At 35.5% G+C, this 18,771-nt stretch overlaps 1 protein-coding gene across 1 annotated transcript; it reads right to left on the bottom strand.

Moving 5' to 3' along the window:
• Positions 1 to 10,193: 10,193 nt before the first annotated feature.
• LOC103501394 (uncharacterized) lies at positions 10,194 to 10,598 on the bottom strand. The gene has a single exon (XM_008464964.1). It carries the CDS (start codon positions 10,596 to 10,598, stop codon positions 10,194 to 10,196), a length of 405 nt encoding a protein of 134 aa, XP_008463186.1.
• Between the last annotated feature and the right edge of the window lie 8,173 nt (positions 10,599 to 18,771).

Below are 18,771 nucleotides of genomic sequence, written 5' to 3'. Positions count from 1 at the left end.
TACGAAAATCTAACCAAATCTTGGAAAATAACTTTTGGATAAATAGGAAAGAAAGAAAAACACCAATTCGACAAACATGTCATTTTGCTTTTGAAAGATCCAGATGTGAGGACTAAATTTCTAATTAAATAGCCTACTTAGTTTTAAAATAAGTTAAATTACTATAAAATGTTGGACCTTTTCAACATTGCTTTTCAATAATTGTTCTCTATTTTCCATTTAATTAAGACTAAAAGGTTTAAATGAATGTTTTTGGCCTTTGATTTTTCTAAATAATTTGATTATAAAGGATAAGATTAAGTACGGTCTTACTATTAAAAAAGAAAATTAAGAACTACAAATTATTCCCTATATTATGTAAGGTAAGGGCCTTTAATTTTATTCTTAACCTTTTAAATGTTAATAAATTTATTTTAATCTTATCCTCAAACTGATCTTGAGTTGTATTAGTTAAAATAATAATTGTATTTATTTAGGCCATGTATATAATTTCTTTGCCAATGTAGTCCATAAACATTGTTTACAATAAACTAAAAGGTGGGCTACCTTATCTTCGATTGCCATAGAATGATTTACTTCAACCTTGATTCTGACATAGACCTGACTTGGGTTCTTCTCAATCTTAAATGGCCAAGGTTTACCTCGATCTTAGATTTCAAGTTCAGTTGAGCAGTTTGAATATTCTTTACTCTTTGTCCTTGCACCTTAGTTCATCCTTATTTTGATGTTGCGTCTTACATGGTTTTCAACTATGTAAGCTTTGTGGGTGGCTAACTAAATCTCTTATATATTTCCTAGGTAGACCTTTCCTTTTTTTCATAATTTTTAGAATTTAAACTAATTATTGTTTCACCCTATTTGCTTTATCCTTTAGTTTTTTAGATTTTTGCTTAGCCTCTTCACTAGGTGAGTGAGATCAACTTGAGCTTATAATGCCAGGGTGGCTTTTCTACATTCTCAAGTGTTCCACAATTTGAGTTAAGTTATGATTCAATGTCTCCACCCTTTCTTTAAAGTTGCAAACTTCTCCTTTGTCTCTTCGGTGATAAAATCTTTAGAAAAATAAAAGTAAACGATTTTAGTTCTCAGATTTCTCACTTACCAATACAAAGCTTACATATGATGGACAGCTGCCATCTTTTTATCTCTCTTGATTTGGGACTGCTAAAAAGTATTGGTAAAGAAAAAGGTTTCTCATTTCAACATTTCTTTTGTCTTGTTCATGCAGGGGCTAGGTTCTAATTTCCATTCTATTCTTTCTTTCTTTCTTTGTTGAAATGGGTAAGCTTCAAGCTCTCAACAATGGAGTAAAGGAATTTGAAAGAGTAGAGAAGAAAATGGATCAACGCATAAATTTAGAGTGGTTCGGAAAAAGTACCTACATATACTTTGAAGGCTATCAATTAATTTCTTTTCAGAGATTACAATATATGAAGAATACAGATAAGTGCAAGAAAATATTTTCTTTTATAAAGTGGATAAACCAACTAAGAGTTTGTTAGAAACTAATTTATCACTAATTTATAGTTTTATTTAGTTTCTAACTTGAATTGTTTTTGAACAAATCCAGCTAGGAAGTTGAGTTCAAAGATAATTTTTTTTCTTACAAATTCTTCCTCTTGAACGAAGAACTTCCTTGATAGTCTTCTCTTAAGGTATTTATTCCTCAACATGTAAATCTACTTCTTTGAGTATATTTAGGCAGTGACTAAATTTAGCTTTAGATAAAGCCTTCATTAAAAAATCTGTTGCATTGTCTTCTGTGTTAACCTTTTGTATGCTTACTGTTTCCTTTTCAATAATATCACGAACAAAGAACAGTTTAACATCTATATGTTTTGTCCTGTCATGGTACTTTTGGTTTTTTGTTAGATGAATTGCACTTTGTTTGTCACATAGGAGTTCTATGGCGTCTTGATCATAACCTAGTTCACTGATCAAACCTTTTAGCCATATAGCCTCTTTTACTTCTTCTGAAACTGCTATGAATTCTGCCTCGGTAGTTGATAGAGCTACCACTGATTGTAGATTAGACTTCCAACTAATTAAATTGCTTCCCAAAGTAAAAGAAAAACCAGTTAAGGATCTCCTTTTATCACAATCTCCTGTAAAAACTGCATCAACATAGCCCTTTAGAAGAATTTTAGGTTCATCAGGAGCTGCAAATAGCAAGCCTCTGTTCACTGTTCCCACTAGGTATCGAAATACCTACTTAATAGCTTCCCAATGATTTTTCCCAAGATTTTCCATGTATCTACTGACTAAGCTCGAGTTGTATGCTAAATCAGGTCTAGTACAAACCATTAGATACATTAAGCTTCCAGTTGCATTAGAGTAAGGAACATTAGACATAGCTTGTCTTTTAGTTGATTCTTTAAGGGAGTCCTTAGCAGATAATTAATTGTTGGCCCATAGAGTAGATACTGCCCTCATTAGCCATATTGAACTTGGCTAGGACTTTCTTAGTATACTGCTTCTATGATAGAGACAATTCGCTTCTACTTCTTTGCCTTGTGATTTCCATTCCTAGGATCCTTTTAGCCGACCCTAGGTCCTTCATTTCAAAATCATTCTTCAACTGTTCTTTTTATCTTATTTAGCTTAGTAAGATTTTTACCAACCAATAGCATATCATTAACATATAACAGTAAATAGATTAGGCTTCCATCAGTTAGCTTCTTATAGTAGACATAAGGATCATATAAACTTCTCATAAAGCCTATTTTGTTGATGAAATCGTTAAACCTTTTATACCAACACCTTGGTGACTGCTTCAATCCATATAAGGATTTCTTTAGTTTGCAAACTAGGTCTATTTTTCCTTTAGCTTCAAAACCTTTAGGTTGTTCCATATATAAGTCTTCTTTTAGGCTTCCATGTAAAATAGTTGTAGTGACATCCATCTATTCTAACTCAAGGTCTTCACAGAAAACAACAGTTAGTAGAACTCTAATTGAAGTGTGCTTTACTATTGGAGAAAAAATTTATGTATAGTTAACTCCCTCTTTCTGTTTAAAGACCTTGGCAACTAGTCTCGCTTTAAATTTCACCTTCTCATTCTTTTCTCCTACAATTTTCTTCTTGTAAACCCATTTTCAAGGGGGATACTTCCTTTGTTGAGAGGTCTATCAGTCAACTCCCATGTTTTGTTCTTATGTAGACAATTAATCTCATTTTTCATTGCAACAAGCCATTCATCTTTTTCATCACTATTTAATGCTTCTTCAAAGCTGCTAGATTCTTCATTATCATTTTCTAGAGAGTGATTAGATATGAAATCGGCCCTTGCAAATCATGATAGGGTTCTAGTTGTTCTTTGTTCTCTATCTCTTGTTAGGAGATAATCTTCTAGGTTTTCAGCTTGTTTAATTGTTCTGTTTTCTGAGGTGTTTGGTGTATCTGATGATTGTGGTTGATCATCAATAATTTCATAATCTTTATGACATGAATAAATTTTAACATGGGAACTAGGAGTATGATTCTGCACTTCTATTTGCTTGCTTGTTTCAGAGTTCATGTAGAACTCATCTTCTATGAAAGTCACATCTCTACTAATCAAGCTTCTGTTTGAAATAAAATTCTAGCATTTATACCCTTTCACTCCTTCAGGATACCCTATGAACATACATTTTATAGCTCTAGGCTCCACCTTACTTTGCTTAGTATGTACATAGGTTGTGCATCTGAAGGTGTTCAAGTTTGATAAGTCAGGAGGTGATTCCCTCCACCTTTCTTCAAGGATTTTCATATTGATAGAAATACTAGGACTTCTATTAATGGTGTATGTTGTTGTGGCTAAGGGTTCCGCCCAAAAATCTTCAGGAAGTTTGGCTTCTAATAGCATACATCTAACCCTTTCAATCAATGTTCTATTCATCCTTTCTGCAACTCCATTCTATTGTGGAGTATACGCCACTGTCCTGTGTCTAGTAATTCCATACTCATCACAAAGAGAGTTATAATTTTTGCCTAAAAATTATAGACCATTATTAATTCTAAAATATTTCACCTTCCTTTCAGTTTGAGTTTCGACTCTAGTCTTCCAAGTTTTAAAACATTCAAAGCTTTGATCTTTAGATTTAAGTAAATAAGTTCATACCTTTCTAGAGTAATCATCTATTAAGGATAGGAAGTACCTGGAGTTTCCCCAAGATACTACTTTAGATGATCCCCAAAGATCTCCATGGACATAGTCAAGAATAGCCTTGGTGGTATGTTCTTCTTTGGTGAACCTCATTCTTTTGTACTTTCCATACACGCAATGCTCACAGAAACTGAGTCTTTTTGTTCCCCTTGATTGAATTAGGCCTTGCTTTATAAGTTCATTCAAACCTTTCTCACTAATGTGTGAGAGTCTTCTATGCCATAGTTCCAACACTACATTCTTTTCTGTTTCTGACAATATAACATATTTAGGTTAAGCAACTCTTTTCAACACATAGAGGCCATTTAGTTTCTTTCCAATTAGGATACTTTTTCCTTCATTTTCTATCTTCAAGGTTCCTTCTTGTCCGATAAATGTACATCCCTGGTCATCAAGCATCCCCAACGAGATTAGGTTTCTTTTGAGTTTTGGAACATGTCTAACATCTCTCTAAAGACCTCTTTGTTTTCTGTGAGCCTTAATAGTACTGAGCCTCTTCCAATGATTTTACATTCATTGTTATTGCCCATGTAAACTGAGTCTCCTTCCTTTGATTTGTAATCAACAAACCAGCTCTTCTTGGAAGTTATATGGTAGGTACAACTTGAGTCTAAAACTCAGTCTCCCTCCTCAGTCTAAAACTCAGTTTCAACTTCCATGGCCCTTTTATTTGCAGCAACAAGTACTTCAGTATATTCATAAGGCTCTTCTTTAGCATGTCCTTGATATCTTCCATGTTCCCTAAGCCCTTTTGAATCATTTCTTCTGTGATTTCTATGCCTATTTAATTCATCTTTTCCACATGGTTTAAATTTTCTGCTAATCATCTCTTCTATAGTGTTTCCCTCTTTCTGGGCAATTCTTCTTGAAATGTCCTTCTTTGTGACAGATAAAACATTTCAAGATGGGTCTATCTCTGTAACTTTTGTGGTTTTTATTAAAGAAATTTTTCTTGAATTGATTCTTCCCTTTAGAGAAAAGAGACTCAACACCTCCAGCATTCTTTCCCTCTAATTGAAGCTTTAACTCTTTGCTCTTCAAGGCAGTATTAACAATATCTATTGAAACTGATTCCCTTCCATATTTCAAAGCTGATTTCACTTCTTTGTAGATATCATGTAAGGAATTTATCAAGATGGCAGCCTCGCTTTCAGCTCAAAGTTTTTCTCTCGATTGATTGAAAGCATTTGTCAGTTTCTTGAATTTATCCAAGTTCTCATTCAGAGTCTTGGACTTATTCATTTTAAAAGAAAAAAATTTCTCCCTCACATAGAGTTTGCTTGGTAAGTCTTTTTTGTCATAGAGAGCCTTTAATTTCTCCTATATTTCATATGTTCTATTTTCATTGATCACTTGCCTTAGCACATTATCGTAATGTTGAGAATTAGAATTTCATAAGCTGTCTCCTCCATGCTTTGCTTATCTACTTCGGTCATTGTTGCTGGTAATTTCTTTGGATCTTGAATAGATTTTTAATGCCTTTTGAGAATACAAAATTGCTTGAATTCTTTTTGCTCATAGAGTAAAATCTCCTCCTCCATTAAACCTTTCTATTTCAAAGTTTGTATAACCATTGTAGAACCTAGGCTCTGATACCAATTGATAAAATCTTTAGAAAAATAAAAGTAAAAGATTTTATTTATTAGCTTTCTAAATTACCAATATAAAGCTTATGTATAATGGACAACAGTCGTCTTTTTATCTCTCTTGCTTTAGGACTGCTAAAAAGTAATGGTAAAGAAAAAGGTTTCTCATTTCAACATTTCTTTTGTCTTGTTCATGCAGAGGCTAGGTTTTAATTTCCCTTATATTCTTTCTTTGTTGAAATGGGTAAGCTTCAAGCTCTCAACAATGAAGTAAAGGAATTTGAAAGAGCAAAGAAGAAAATGGATCAACGCAGAAATTTAGAGTGGTTCGGCAAAAGTACCTACACCCACTTTGAAGGCTATCAATTGGTTTCTTTTTCAGAGATTACAAGATAAGAAGAATACAGATAAGTGCTAGAAAATTTTTTCTTTTATAAAGTGGACAAACAAACTAAGAGTTTGTTAGAAACTAATTTAGAACTAATTTCTAATTTTATTTAGTTTTTAACTTGAACTATTTTTTAACAGATCCAGCAAGGAAGTTGAGTTCAAAGATAATTTTTTTTCTCATAGGAAGTCATAGTTGGGGTGAGGCTTAAGGTAGGAGAATTATCCATTTAATGTTCTCTTATTCTTTGTTGATGTCGCACTCTTGATCAAAATCATAATCATTCTGTATGTCCATCGCGTTCTAAGCCCAATGCAACTTTGGAATTTGCAAAGGTTGTACACGCACTCTTTACTACAAATGGGGCCAAATAATAAAATTTAGATAGGAAGACTCATCTAACTTTCACATGTCCTTAACGGTGAATTTGTAATTAGGAAAAGAAAAACAAACTGCAAAATAGAAAAGAAAAGAATATCGATGTGGTGATGTCTATGGTCTCTTACTAATAATGAGGTGGACTTACGGTTTTGAATCTAAGAAAGATTAAGTAAGGAAAAATTGGGTCGCCTTCATACGCTTAGATCATGACCCACAAGAAATACACCTTCAATATGAATGGAAAAAGCTGGCTCGTTTAGGTTGTGGCTGAGGTTAGTAAGAATAAGAACTTTTTTGGACTTTCTACACTAATGGCCTACTTAATACACTCGATTACACTAATAATCTAGACCCACAATATTTTACACGAGCAATCTAATGGGTTGGCATATTACACAAAAGTTGCCTTGTTCATGCACTTATCAAATATATCTTGGTTTATTTCTAGAAAATCCAAATGTATATCAAATATATTGTTTTATGTACGTCCAACGATATATGGAATGTATTTACAATTTCAAGTATTTTAGCAAACCCACCAAAAATAAACCATGATATATGTAATATATATTTACATTTTTTATGTACATTAACTGTATATTTGACATTTTCTGATATATTCAACAATAAGAATTGAAAGCGGTGTATTCTAAAGATGGAAACAAAAGGAGGTACGACAATAATAAAATAAAAGTTAAAATCATATTTTGGTTCCTTAACTTTGCATTTTGTTCTATTCTGGTCATTGAACTTTTAAAAGTGTCTATTTTTGTTCCGAACTTTTGAAAAAAAAATCATTTTGCTCCTTACCGTTAGAATTATGTTAACTCTTTAACGAAATGGTATGACTTTCTATATTTTGATGATTAGATTCTAGATTCATTGTATTAATTAAATTGATACATAACAAAAGAAAATGCTAATTTATTATTTAAATATTTTATGCCAATGTAGGAATATAATTAATACACTTTAATTCTATAAACTCAAATTAAAAACTAATTTTGTTCTTTTTCTCCAAAATTTTAAATCTCTCACATCTCCTTCCAACTTCCCACCCTATATTTATTTTTCACATTGAAATATATCTTGAAGAAAATCAAAAGAACAACATTGAGTAGAATAGAAAAAAATAAAATAGAACTGATATATTAGTGTTAACATCTATGACAATGTAAAATAAACTAGAAATATAAAATAAGTACACAAATTTTTTAAAATAAACTCTACAAATTTTATTTTTTTTATTTACAGGTTTAATAGCTGTTAATTTGTTACACCAACTTGAAGTTCTATCAAAGGTTAGACACGTTCTTTTTTTTTTTCAAGTCTTTGAAGATCCCATGCAAGCATATATGAGGTTACAAGTCTCCTCGATGTCTTTTCTTTGATTGTTGGCTCCTTGGGTCTGTTCATGATAGATGATGCAACTCTATCATGACTCCCTAATGTTTCGTCGACTTCTAGGATTTGTTCGTGATGGACGATGCAACTCTATCACGATGCCCTGTTTCTTTTTCGACTTCTGAAGTTTGTTCATGATAGATGATGCAACTCTATCATGATGCCCTATTTCTTCATCGACATCTAAGATTTGTTCATGATAGATGATCCAACTCTATCATGACATCCTGCTATTTCTTCTGCGTCTGAAGGTTTGTTCATGATAAACAATGCAACTTTATCATGACGTCATGTTGCTTCTTCGACTTCTTGGGTTTGTTCATGATAGACGATGCAACTCTATCATGACGCCCTATTGTTTCTTCTGCTTATGAGGGTTTGTTTATGATAGACGATGCAACTCTATCATGATGTCCTGCTGCTTCTTCAGCTTCTAGGGGTTTGTTCATGATAGATGATGCAACTCTATCATGACACCTACTGCTTTGTCGACGTCTAGCGTTTGTTCATGATAGATGATGTAACTCTATCATGACGTCCTACTTTTTTTTCTGCTTCTGAGGGTTTGCTCATGATAGACGATGCAACTCTATCATGTCACTCTGCTGCTTCTTCGACTTCTGAGATATGTTCATGATAGATGATGCAACTTTATCATGATGCCTTGTTATTTCTTCGGCTTCACCGTCTGCGATCCAACTTCTATTGGAGGACGATCGAGCTTTGTCGTCAGATCCACCACACTAGTAGAAGCGATCAGACATCTTCATCGTGTTTTTCCGTCAACGATCCAACATCTACTGGAGGATGATTGGGCATTTGTCGTTAGATTCACTGCCGTAATAGGAGCTCTCAGACATCTTTATTGTGTTTCATCGTCAGGGATCCAACTTCAGGCATTTGCCGTTAAATCCATCGTCCTAGTAGGAACGATCAGACATCTTCATTTTGTCATCATTTTGAAGAGGTGAGACCGCATCATTTTCATTTTATAGAGGTGGAGGAAAAGTTGTACTATCGTCGTCATTTTAGAGAGACGGAGGCAAAGTTGCATTGTCAACGCCATATTTAGAGAGGCAAAATTGGAGCTGCACATCATCGTCATTTTTAGAGAGGTAGATGCAAAGCTGCATCATCGTCATCCTCTTCGATAGACAAGGGCGAAGCTATATTGTCATGTCTTCTTGGATAGGCAGAGGCAAAGTTGTATGATCATCATCTACTTGGAGAGGTGGAGGTAGAGCTTTACCATCATCATCATTTTGGAGATTTAGAGGCCGAGATGTACTATCATCATCATGCTTGGAGCTGCAACATATTGGAGATGAATGATCCCCTTGATGGTCAATCTTGGGGATGGTGATCCTCTCAATGTAATATATTGGAAATAATGACTTTCTCAGCTACAACATATTTCAGAGGACGATGTTCTCGGCTGCAACATATTGAAGATGAAGATCTTCTTGACTACAACATATTGGGAATGAAGATCTTCTTAGCTGAAAGATATTTAAGATAATGATCTTATCGGCTGCAACATATTTAAGATGACAATCTTTTTTGGTGCAACATGTTGGAGATAAAGATCTTCTCGACTGCAACATATTGGAAATGAAGATCTTCTTAGCTACAACATATTTGAGATGACAATCTTCTCGGTGTAACATACTGGAGATGACAACTTTCTTGACTACAACATATTTGAGATGACGACATTCTTGACTGTAACATATTGGAGATGAAGATCTTCTCGACTGCAATATATTGGGAATGAAGATCTTCTTAGCTGTAACGTATTTGAGATGACGATCTTCTCGACTGCAATCTATTGGATATGAAAATATTCTCAACTGCAACATATTTGAGATATACGCTATTCTCGATTGCAACATATTTGAGATGATGATCTTCTTGGCTGCAACATATTTAAGATAACAATCTTCTTGGTTGCAACACATTTTTCATAAAATAGGGATCAAGTCATAACGTAGTTCAACGAAAATATTTTTTTTACATAACTAGATTAGGCATAAAACTTCTTGATAAATTTACCATTGATTGGACAAATTCGTAATTCGTCTTGATCGATGATTTTGTATGCTCCATTCGTAAAAACTTCTTTGACAATGTAGGGTCTATCTCATTTAGGTGTGAACTTATTCCCCGTATGCCTCGTTGTGATGATTCGTCTTTTTATAGCAAGTACTAGATTACCAACCTGAACGGAGCTAGGTTTGACGTGCTTATCAAAAGCTTTAGACATTATTGCTTGGTAACATTTCAATGCTTGCTAAGCTTCTAATCGCTTTTCATCTAGTGCTTCTAACTCTTGAAGACGTAACTTGACATTGTCTTCAGTAGTCAACCCCTCTTGCACTGCCATTCTTGTTGATGAGATTTCTCTTTTGAGGAAAAGGACTGCCTCTACACCGTAAACAAGCGAATATGGTGTAACCCCTGTAAGAGTGTGATGTGTGGTTCGAGAAGCCCATAATGATTCACCGATCCTTTCTTGCCAATCCCTCTTCAACTTGGAGATAATTTTCTTCAGAAGATTGCACAATGTTTTGTTGAATGTTTCTGCTAAGCCATCCGCAACTTCGTTGTACATGGATGACTTGTATTGCTTGAACTTGAATTTTTCATATAGTTTTTCCATCATGCTATTGGAGAATTTCCTTCCATTATCTGTCATGATCCGATGAGGAATACCCCGTATCAATAGATGACGTGGGTACGAATAAAGTCTGCTATGTTCTCTTTCTTAGGCTCTCTCAAGGGAATGACCTCAGCCCACTTTGAGAAATAATCTGTTGCTGCAAAGATATAAGAATTTCCTACTGATGATTTTGGTGTAATAGAACCAACCAGATCAAGTCCTCAAGCCTCGAATAGCTAGGAAGTAACAGTTGGATATAGAGGCTCTAAAGGTTGATGTATGAAGTTTGCATGGTCTTGACAAGCCTCATACTTCTTTGCATAGTTTATTGAATCTTGAACCATTTTGGGCCAATAATAGCCCATTCTTCTCAATTGAAATTAAAGCTTTGGTCTTGATTGATGTACTCCACAGACGCCTGCATGCGCTTCCTTTAGAGTTTTTATCGACTCTTCCTTTCCAAGGCATCGAAGGAAGAGCCCTTCAAGAGAACAACGATATAAGGTTCCCTTATAATAAATGAAGTGTGCAGTCCTTCTTCGTACGTCAGTTTTATGATGAAAATCCTTTGGAAGCATTCCATGCTTAAGATACTCTATGATAGGCTGGTGCCAATCTTCTTCATCAATAAAATGGAATGTCGTCATGTTCACTTCTTGACATTCAGACAAAATTGGAGGCATAATCCATTGTTGAAAAAGTGGTATATTCAGAGTTATATCCCCTGGTATCGTCAAGGCAATGGCCAAATATGCTAATGCATCCACTCTCTTGTTTTCTGCTCTAGAGACATGCTCCAGCATCACACTGTCAAATCTTTCCATTAATTGTCGAGCATAAGCGAAGTATGACATCAAGTTTTCATGTTTCCCATCATACTGAAGCGATAGCTGATTGATTATCAACTTTGAATCACCATAAATTTCTATGAATGATACTCTGATCTCTAATGCCATTTAAAGGCCAATTATCAAGGTATGATATTCAACCACATTGTTTGAGCACAATTCAGCAAGCGCAAAGCTATAAGGCAATATGTATTTCTTAGGAGAAATGAGGACGATGCCTACCCACGTACCACTTCTTCGCACTGCGCCGTCAAAATACATAGTCCAAGGTTCTACAACTTTCGTGAAGAAAACTTCATCGTCTAGCAAGTCTTCACATAACTTCCAATCTGAAGGAATTGGGTGGTCTACAAGCGCTTGTTCTTTTATCGCCTTTTGGGGAATATAGACAATGTCATATTGCTGGAATAGAACCGCCCAATTGGCTAAGCATGCAAATATAATCGACCTAGATAGAATATACTTTATAAGGTCCATCTTTGCAACTAAATGAACCATGAAGGCCTGCATATAATGCCTCAACTTATCAATGGCAAAGAAAAGTGCAAGGCACATTTTCTCAATGGGAGAATAATTAAGTTCGACCCCAACTAAGGTTTTGCTTAGATAGTAGGAGCACGTTCCTTTCCCTTCTCCTCCTTTTGCGCCAACAATGCACCTAGAGACCTTTCTTGTACAGCAATGTATAATATTAATGGCTTGCCCGGTACTGAAGCTCGTAATACTAGGGATTAAGCAAGTATTTCTTTACGCTATCAAAAGCATTCTGACAAGTCTCATCCCACACAAAATTTTCTCATTTTCTCATCAACTTTTGAAAAGGTTGGCACCGACCAGTCAGGTTGGAGATCAACCTTCGAATGTAAGCCAATCATCCCTGAAGACTTCTTAGGTCGTGCAAATTCTTTGACCTTGACATCTTTTAAATGGTGTCAATCTTGGACTGGTTTATCTCAATCCCTCGATGCCTTACATGAAGCCAAGAAAATTTCCTGAAGTCACACCGAACGGGCACTTGAGAGGGTTCATCTTTAGCTAATATTTTCACAGGCGGTCGAACACAACTTTTAGATCCTTCAAATGGTCTTGTCGTCTCTTGGATTTGACCAAAAGGTCATCAACATAACACTCAACATACTTATATAGCATATCGTCAAACACTTTTTGCATAGTACGTTGATAAGTAGCACCAACATTTTTCAATCCAAAGGGCATTACCTTGTAACAATATATTCCCTTTGGAGTCCTGAAAGCTGTCATTTCTTCATCTGAAAAAGCCATTCGTATTTGGTTATATCCAAATGACCCATCTATAAAGGACAGCGCCTTATGTCCAATAATTGCATCAACTATGATTTTTGTGATGGGCAAAGGAAAATATCTTTAGGGCATGCATTATTTAGGTCACGAAAGTCTACACAAATGCGAAGCTGCCCATTCTTTTATCTCACAAGGACAATGTTTGCTATCTATGTTGGATATTTAACCACTCGAATGAATCCTGCTTCAATCAACTTATTGACTTCAACCTCGATTTGGGGAATAAGCTCTAGTCGAAAACGTTGTTACGCTTTCTTAATCAATCGATACCCTCGTTTTATTGCGAGATGATGGACTACTAGTTTTAGATCCAGTCCTGGCACTTCTTATACGACCACGCAAAGATATTTCTGTACTCGGTGAGTAAACTCTCTTTGCTAGAGAGAGATGCACTAATGAAAGTTGGGTTTAGTTCCTCTATTGTACCAAGGTTCACTTCTTTTAGCTCATCTACAGTAGATTGGCCACCATCATTTAAACCCTGTGGGACATCTTCCGCGTCTTCTTCAGGAGTTTCAATCTCTAATTCCTCAACAATGGTGATGTGATGACATGAGGTTTCACCTTCTTCTTGTTCTGAGCCTTCCTTTTTAGGATTAGTTAGTATAACATCATGCCTTTTCACCTTCAATGAACCTTGACTTGTATTGAAAGTAACAAAGGCTTTTCTTTTCATTTAAGAGGGAACATTGCTACAAATTTCTCCCTCTCTCTTTGCCTCACAAAGAAACTCCTTATCATGGCAATTCTTGACGTCTATATGCTTAATTTGGCACCAAACTGACGTGCGAGATGTTGATTCCTTCTTCCTTGTATCTATCCTAGAACCAGTCTTAACATGTAGGCCTCCATCCTCAAGACGATTAAAAATTAGAGCACGAGGTGTTTGTACATTTTTCTTTTTAGCCATACCTAGCCTTTCAAAGGCTGATGATCTTGTAGTCGTCGAGGCCTGACGTGTACTTTTCTCTTTTCTAAAGGTCGTAGTTAGCCTTTGAAAGGCTAATCATCGATCAAGGCTAGATGTTGACTTGTGTCCTTTTCTTTCTGTCTCGGTCATGCTTAGTCTTTCAAATACTGGGGCACGTGAAATATGCGGTATAATTCGGTCAAATGTTGAGGTTCTCTGACTGTCACCTTCTTTTTCTTCCATACTATCAACCTCCTCTACAGTTATATGATTGTTGTCAACTACTTTTTCCTTCCATTTCTAGTTATATGGATTCGCTCTGGCTACTTGTAGTCGAGTCCTTTTCTTGACACGGGTATAACATGTCCTTCTCGTAACAACTTCTTTTGGGTTGAGGAGAGCTCATATTGTTCATGAATTTTCAAGCTTTTGAACTTGGTATGAGCTATGAAGTCATATCCGCTTTTGAGGCAAGCTTGCTTTCGTCGGGTCTATCTTTATTTCTTGCTTAGTTATTTTGGTAAACGATGTAGTGAAGCTTTCTATCAGGACTTCAATGTCACCAACCTTCAAGCCTCTTGGGGACTCTATGAATGGTGACTCGCGTTTTTGCATCTCAATGGAGGGACATAGCACAAAATCGGTGGATTTGAAGTCTTTTCATCCATCAAGATCATACTTTTTGTGGTGCCTGTGGATGCCTCACCCTTTCCAGAGTTAAAGGTTCCTATACTTTTATGTGGTTTTCTACTTGCAAGTGATTTCAACTGTAAATTATTTTCTTTGTTTACAAAAGAAATTTCTACAGACACGACTTTTGGGCTATTGTCATTCTTCAAATAAAACTTTGCATCTGCAAAGTGAGACTCAATCTCTGAGAACGGGTTAAAGTTAGCTTCAACCTTCTTTAAGCCATCTTGATAAAATATAAAGCATTGATGCAGTGCTGAAGTTACTACTCCATTTCCATGAATCCAAGGGCGACCGAGTAATAACTTATAAGTGGTCCTTGAGTCTATGACATAAAATAGCCTTTAGGTCACTAATTGTGAGTTCTAAGCGTATCATACCTATTACTCTTTGGCTGCCCTAATTGAAACCTTGGATTACCAGCTTGCTATTTGAGAGTTTGTCCATCAAGATGCCTAATTACCTCATAGTCGACTTCGACATTATGTTAACAGCTGATGCATTATCGATGAGAATCCAGTCGACTCTCTGCTCTCGAACATATCCAGAAACATACAAGGGTTTATTATGAAGTTTAGATCCCAATAGTAAATCCTCATCTGAGAAGTCTATAGACATGCAATAAGGAGTAGTCTCGTATGCCGTAGTTGGAGCACTCGAACTTGATGCTCTAAATTTAACAATGCATTAATAAGGATGGTTTTGGTTTCTTGAGGAAGTGATAACACATCATCCACGTTGAACCTCAATAGATCTTTTGACACTCCCTCCTCCTCTAGTGATCTTGGTGGGATGCTTTCTTCCTCCGTTACGTTAATAGCATGACACGCAATGACTTGTTGGAAAGAAGTATGCCAAGGTTACTAAGCGCTGAGGTCGAGAGAAATCCTTGAATTCCTCGTGCATGAGCTTAGGCTTTCTAGTCTTCTTCTTTTTCTTATTCTTTTAAACCTTATTCCCTCTTCTCTAATTTCTGTAGAAGTAGGACTCTTTTTGGGTCAAAGTCAACTTTCTTTTCTTTCGGTAGGTTACAACGATCCACCCTTCATCGTGTTCTTCGATCGACATTTCTTTTCCTTGAGAATCCTCGAGTAAAAATTCTTGATAGAATTATACAACTATAGGCTCAAAGGTCCCGAACTGGACTATAGGTTGAAGAATCAATCTTGACGAAGGAGCCTCTGACATTATCGTCACTACAACATGATTTATTTGAGCTACCTCCTCCAAGTCTAGCTCGATCTTTTTCTCATGAGCTAACCTTAGAATTAGCTCCTTTAACATAAAACATTTCTCTACTGGGTGATTAATGACCCAATGATACTTGCAATAGTTTGGATCATCTATCTTTCTTGCTTACTCAGGTCGCTTACATTTCGGTAGTTGGATCAGCTGCTTCTCCAATAGGTGCTCTAGTATAGCTACAATATCTAAATCTAGAAATGGGTAAACTTTTTTCTGTTTTTCTTTTAAAGTCAGACGTCGTCTCTCACTTCCATCATCCTTCTTTTCAGCTCTCACTTCACTTCTTTTCTTTTAGAGAACTTCAGTAGGGTCGTGTTTACCACCATAAATTCCTTCACGGTACTCTTCACTATCTTTTCAGCACCCTTTGTCTCTTTCTTATCTTTTCTTACTTCAGGAACAGGAAAATCCTTAGTTCCTCTACTGACGATGCTCAACTTCATATCATTAGCGCCAGTTGCTAACTCTTCAAATGTGCGTGGCTTTATTCTTTGCAGAATGTAGAGGAATATCTAATGCATGCCTTGGGTGCACATTTCTACAGCCGACAGTTCGATGAGTCAATCTTTACAGTCAAGACTCAGAGCCCTCCATCGGTTGATGTAGTCATTGATTGGCTCTTCCTTTCGTTATTTCGTCTTTGTAAGCTTCATCATGCTTACGGTGCGTCTAATGCTATAGAAACGGTTGAGCAACTCCTTTTCTAGCTATTCCCAGCTGTCAATAACTTTCACTCCAGATCGGTATACCACTCGAAATGATTTCCTTTTAGGCTTCGAACGAACTGCCTGACAAGTTGGTCTCCTCTTGATCCTGCATTTTAGCATGTTTCGATGAAGTAGGCAATGTGCTACTTTGGGTTGCCCTTTCCATCGAACGAATGGAATTTCAAAGGTTAGTGCTCAAGCAGGATTCTCAAGTTGTTGATTCTCTTGGTGTACGACTTAGAGTACATGAAAGAAATTTGGAGGGTCCTCAATACTAAGCTCTAATGGAATTTGCGATCATATCCTGTAGCTGCTAAACTGAGAGAGAAGTAACAGAAGCTGATTGTTTTTGTGGTTGGTTTATTGCACCACATTCTTCCCTTTATCACTAGCTTTGACAGCAGGAGTTTGACTCGACTCAGCAGTTTCACGAGTTTACATCTGCTCTCTCAAAGTTGAGATTTCGTGGTCTCGTTCCTTCAAAACCTTTATCAGGAGGTTAATTTTTCTTTGTATCTCCACCATGGCAGCTTCGACCGTTATATCAACCATTATGACAAACATCACGTCAAAGTGTGCTTCCTTCTTTGACTTACTAAAGGCAGAATCAGAATTTTCATACAAAGGATTTTCCTTGATGACAATCTCAGCTTTAGAAGACTCCATCAATTGCTTAAGAATGCTCTACGCAATGTCAGAACCTTGATCTTGCTCCTGGTGATTCCTTTAGAACGACTGCAGGTGATGGGTTTTATGTAAGCGTCACTTGCAATAGAAGATTTGGATGCAACCTTCTATGATGCCATTGATGTTTTTGTAAATTTGGATGACGAGAGAGAGATGAGAGGTAGAGATGTCCCTTTTGAGCGTGCCAATTTGTTCACACAAGATTTCTGGAGAAATTTGGTTCTTGGAGTTGAACTTGTGTTGATGTTATATTTATATTGATTTGATGCGATATGGTTTGATCTCTAAAATTTGATCCTCTGATTCTCTCTCGACTGAATGTTTTTGCTTGATTTGAGGAAGTGGAGCACGTGATGTTCTTGAAGTTAGAGTCTTAGAAGAAAGCTTGTATCTTCAAATGAGCTTCAATCTTCGAGAGTGGTCAACTTCTGGAGTTAGGGAGTCTTCTAGCTCTTGGGAGAATTCTCTCTAAGCCTTCTAGAGTCAAAAATTCTCACCCCTACAAATGAAGAGAACTCCTTTATTTATAAGTTCTCTGGTAGGCTGTTATGGACTTAGGCCTAGTTGGTCCGTGGACCAGACCCATAGGTTCTATCACATGGATTTGAGTCATATTTAACTTTGGGTTAAATTAAGCTTATTTTTTGGCTCAATTGAATTTTATCCCAAATAAATAATATTTAATTGAACCAAAATAATTAATTTGTTCTAATTGTCATAATAAAGACATGTGATATCATTAGAATTGGCCAATTTGTCTTTAAATTTAATTTGGGACACATGCCAATTTTTAGTTAATACCAAATGCAATTATTTTAGTAAATGATGTGGCAATTTGTAATTGGTTCTAAAATTTCTTATTCAACAGTATTTCTTTTAGAAGTTTTTTAGATGTATTTATATAAGCCTTCAAACTGTGTAATAAATCAACCTCAATTTTATGTTAATAACTCCTTAAACAAATAGTAACCTGTAGAATTTTAAATTCAGAAATTAGTTAAATATAAAATTGAAAGCACATGCCTGATTAACAATTTAAAATGCTACATATAAAATTAACATTAAAGTATAATGTTAATCCATGAACTTTCAAGCCTGCGATTAAGAAGTTTTATAAGTTTAAAAATTGCGTAATAGGTACTTTAAACTTGCAATCTTGTATCTAAGATATGTTTCGAGTAAGAATTTATATCGTTAGAAATGCGACCAAAGTCCCACACTAGATAAAGAGACGATCATAAGTACATAGGTGCAACTTATGAAACAAATTAAATGTTTTGATCTAGTTCTCATATGACTAAATTAGCCACTATAGAGTCTTAAAAGAATTTGCATTTATATGTGGTCTTCTAATACATGAGGTGTATGTAAAGATGGCATTCCTCAATGGTAACTTAGAAGAGTCAAATTTCTTTATAGTCTTTAACTAGTTCTTAAAAGTTTGATAAGGAAAAAATTTTAACAACACTTTAGTAAACAATGTCTTTAAAAGTGATTTGTTGATATATGTGTTTACTAAAAGTTATTTGGAGTTGGTTGTGTGATTATATGTTTATATGTTGATGATATAACAATCTTTGATACAAACATAATTTTTAGTAATGCTATAAAGTTATCACATTTTGAATTGAAAAATTTATGTGGAACTAATGTGATGTGCTTAGTATGATTGAAAATGCATTACAAGAAATCGAGGGGTTCCTGACACACTAAACGAAAATGCATTACAAGAAATCGAGGGGTTCCTGACACATTAAACGACATTGAAAAAGGACTGTCGGGATAGATACCTATTTCTGACG

This window comes from Cucumis melo, chromosome 9 (assembly GCF_025177605.1).
Source record: "Cucumis melo cultivar AY chromosome 9, USDA_Cmelo_AY_1.0, whole genome shotgun sequence".
NCBI lineage: Eukaryota > Viridiplantae > Streptophyta > Magnoliopsida > Cucurbitales > Cucurbitaceae > Cucumis > Cucumis melo.
This window is presented reverse-complemented; position numbering and strand designations above follow the sequence as displayed.